The following is a 4,098-nucleotide window of genomic DNA, read 5'->3' as shown; positions in this document are numbered from 1 at the left end:
CAATTATGCAAGCCAACCGAAACACACTCACTCCTCACCAAATTTTCAAACCATTCACCATCCGAAGCCTAAAACCTCTCCATACACACGCAAGCCATTAATTCTTGTCAAGCTCAAACTCAACCATTATAGCCTGCCATTTTTCCTCAAATTCTAAAGGACTAATTGAATCGGTCCACACAATGTTACATAGCCTACTCTTAAAATCTTCGTTGTTACATTAATCAGCCCCCACCTGATACACAAAAAAAAATATTAAAACGCTTGTGTAGACGCTCGTTGATACAATATATAATCATGTCACGCTCATAAAACGCTCACATATTAAAACATCAAAAACAAAAGACGACTGCTATTAAACACTTGTCAAACACCCATTATTCAACCAGCCTAAAACACGATTAAGAAAGTTACCTTGTCAGCAACTTTCTTCATGATATACCACATACATAACATATGCCTTGTATTTGGGAACACAGCTGCAATAGCTTGCTTCATAGCAGGGTCTTGATCAGTAACAACAACCTTCGGTGCTTGACCAAACGACTTTAGTAACATTTGCAATAACCATGTGTACGATTCAATAGTTTCATAAGCTAGTAAACCAGCACAGACAGTAACACTATGACAATGGTTATCAATTTCTGTGAACGGGACAAAAACCATCTTGTATCTGTACATAGAAAATCATATAAAAATAAACACAAAAACATATACATACACACAATCCTATACATACACACAAACTTACTTGTTAGTCTTAAATGTAGCATCAAAAGATATAATATCCCCAAATGCAAGATAATTACTCTTTGAAGTCTCATCAGCCCAATAAATATGAATTAACTCACGATCATCATTGACTATTCAAAAGAATAATCGGATGAAAATGTTTTCTTTGCACACAATCTCTGAACAATCATCTCAGCATCATACTCTCCAATATAACAGTTCAAACCTTGTCTAAAATTCTTACAATCATCTTTAGTTGCACCTACCTTTTCAAACCCACCGTATTGTGTTCTCATAAGGTTAAACGCTTTAACAAGTCCCAAGTTCATATTAGAAAGCTCATAAATAGCTTCCTCTTGGACATGTGTTAACTTCCTCGCATAACGAACAAACTGCATATCAGAATCTGCAACCATTCTATGATTATGTCCTTCAACAAAATCATCTACCTCAAAAAAACCACCGTCAACAGATTTCAACTGTATATGTGCTCTACAACCACATCTAATTGTCGGCCTCTTCCTCCTTTTGTAATATGGCTTGCTTGATTCATTACAATCACCTTTTGAGTCACACATTTTAGCTGGCTTGTAACCTTCTTTACAACATGTAAAGTACTTGGTGTTCAGTACACCACCATACACATAAGATCCACCTTTACGAGCCCCAAATCCAGCTTTTTTAGCATATTCACAATAAAAATCAAATGCTTGATCAATTGACGAAAACATCATTCCTTTAACAGGTCTGTAAGAAGAAGAAATTTCAGGAATGATATCAACCCCTTCACCTTCAACCAAAACACTTGATTCATCAACACAAAACATCAAAAAATCAAAATTATAATCCATAGACGCTCAACACACGCTCAAAATTATAATCAATCCAATTTAACAATCCTAATAGTTACATGCTCATAATACACTCATAATATTAAACGTTAATCAGATATAGTAACAAGCTCATGATACGTGCGTATTATGAAACATCAAAACACAGAGGCAGTCCTAATATGAAAACGCTCGTAAAACACTCACAAACTAGACTAATCAATTATCATTAGTCTAACATATAGAATTACTATTACGCTCATAAGACGCTCATATTATAAAACGTTATAATCAGCTTATAATCAGTTATAGTAACATGCTCATTATAGGTTCATATTATAAAACATCATAAAATCAAACTAGACTAATCAATTATCTACAGTGACTTAATTCAAAAACAGCGAAAACTTACATTCACGATCGTCTACCATTTCAAAACCCTAATATCACAAAATAGCTTGAAAAAACTGATTCGTGAACTCAATTGATAGTTTTTGGTAAAAAAATTTGTTTCGTAAAATAAGAAATTGATTTTGATTAAGCTAAATATCAGGATCGTAACCGTTTATACGCGAATTACCAAATTTAAATGAGGAATCAAAAAGACAATCGTACCCCTCTCGCTTAAAAAAACGGGATCTCCTCAACCGCTTTCAACTGAATCATAAGTGTAGATCGACGCTTGCTATTGTCGCGTACAGTTTTGTATGATAAGGATTTTCGTATTCCATCTTTTCTCTCTCTCCCTCTCTCTCTCTCTCTCTATATATATATATATATAAATCCGTAATTTTGTTACTAAATTTTTGACGTGGGCAAAAACCCGGTTAACCTTACCAACCCGAAAATCGAACCAAAACTGAACCGGTTTGAAACCGATTAAAACCGTAGGTTCGGAATTGGTTTTTAAATTTCTCCACCAAAACCGGTTAACAAAACCGAAACCGGCTAAAACCGGTCAAAAACTGAACCGAAACTAATCATAACCTGGTCAAAAAACCGGTTTCAACCCGATTCGAAACAACCGTAAACCAATTTTGACTTTTGTTAAATAAGCTGAACCGGTTTCAATCCAAACCGGTGTAAGTTATAAACCGTTTTGTGCACCTCTAAAACATAACTACATTTAAAATGGGTTGTTAAGTTGGTTAGCTCTTTATTAACATCACATGCTAGCTGTTATTAATTATTTATTTTTTTCCTAATTGCCACTTAAATACATAAGAATTCTTTGTTAGTAATCTTGTATGAAAATTCGAAACAAGAAACAATAAAATAAGAAAACGCTAACAGTGAACCGGGCTTATGTTTGACACAATTTCCTTAACCAAATCCGCGGTCTGTTTCCGGGGTACGTCGGTTCGAAGCAACAACAACGTACTACCGGACTTGATCACTTGCCTCAAACAAAAGCTGAACAATCTTGCAGCAGAGAGTTAGAGAGGGATGTGGTATTTGGTGCGTCTTGAACTGCAGCATTTGGACTAGTTTTATATCCAGGATTGTCATAACTGATTAATGACTGAATAATGTGTAATAATAATGAATAATGGTCATTAGTACAGTAAATAAACTGAAAATAATAATCATGTAACATCTCAAAATTTTCAAGAATAATAATTAATATATTATTTGTTTATGATGGAAAAGTTTACTTGATTTAGTAGAGAAATAATAAAAGACTAAAGATAGGTGGAATAGGCTAATTAGATGGAATTAAATATGGACCAAAAAGGAAAGATGGGCCTAAGGTCCATGGGCTTAAGCGAGTATAAATACCCCTTAAAACCTAAACCTTTCCATTTTTATCCATCTATACACCATAGCCTACACCTTGAAAAACACACACAAACATCATCCTACATCCCGAAACGAGATCCGAATGTGAAAACCTGAGCTTGTTTGTGCTAGAACGTTGTGACAAACCAAACCAACATCAACACTAGATCATGTTCGTAGATTGGCTCGTTTAAGGTACGTTTATAATTAGAAATCATTCATTTAGGTTCGGTTTTGTTTGGGAAATCTTAGATTTATATGAGAATGATAAAAACGAATCCAACACAGCAAATCTTACTGAAATTGGTAAACATTTGATAAGTTAATTGAAGGAAATGAAGCGTAGGTATATATGTATAAATCGCACCATGTAAAACGTAGTTTTTGGATGATTGATGAATTGGGGTTTTTTGGCGCTGGGAATACGAGTTCAATGGTACCAATGTGATGTTTCGTTAAGAATCGGAGGTTTAATCGCAGATCTGATGTAGTTTGACTGATTGGGTGTTCTTGGCGATTTTGACTTTGACCCTGATGTCAAAGTTTGGATAAGACCGATGCACATTCATTAAGATAATGAATCAGGTGATTCGTTACTCACAAATTCGTTATGATTAAGATAACGAATCAGGCGATTCGTTACTCACCAATTCGTTATAATTAAGATAACGAATCAGGTGATTTGTTACTCACCAATTCGTTATGATTAAGATAACGAATCAGGTGATTCGTTACTCACCAATTCGTTATGATTAAG

The 4,098-nt window shown here is 34.5% G+C and overlaps 1 protein-coding gene across 1 annotated transcript; it reads right to left on the bottom strand.

Moving 5' to 3' along the window:
* Positions 1-220: 220 nt before the first annotated feature.
* LOC143581473 (protein FAR1-RELATED SEQUENCE 5-like) lies at positions 221-1,583 on the bottom strand. The gene is made up of 4 exons (XM_077064250.1): positions 959-1,583; positions 752-863; positions 415-673; positions 221-235 (listed from the first exon to the last, which is right to left on the bottom strand). Exons 1-4 carry the CDS (start codon positions 1,581-1,583, stop codon positions 221-223), a joined length of 1,011 nt encoding a protein of 336 aa, XP_076920365.1.
* Between the last annotated feature and the right edge of the window lie 2,515 nt (positions 1,584-4,098).

This window comes from Bidens hawaiensis, unplaced genomic scaffold, assembly GCF_021521415.1.
Source record: "Bidens hawaiensis isolate Kalapana, Puna unplaced genomic scaffold, B.hawaiensis_p1.1 tig00031024_1, whole genome shotgun sequence".
Lineage (NCBI taxonomy): Eukaryota > Viridiplantae > Streptophyta > Magnoliopsida > Asterales > Asteraceae > Bidens > Bidens hawaiensis.
The sequence above is the reverse complement of the archived record's forward strand: the minus strand, read 5'-3'. Positions and strand labels throughout refer to the sequence as shown.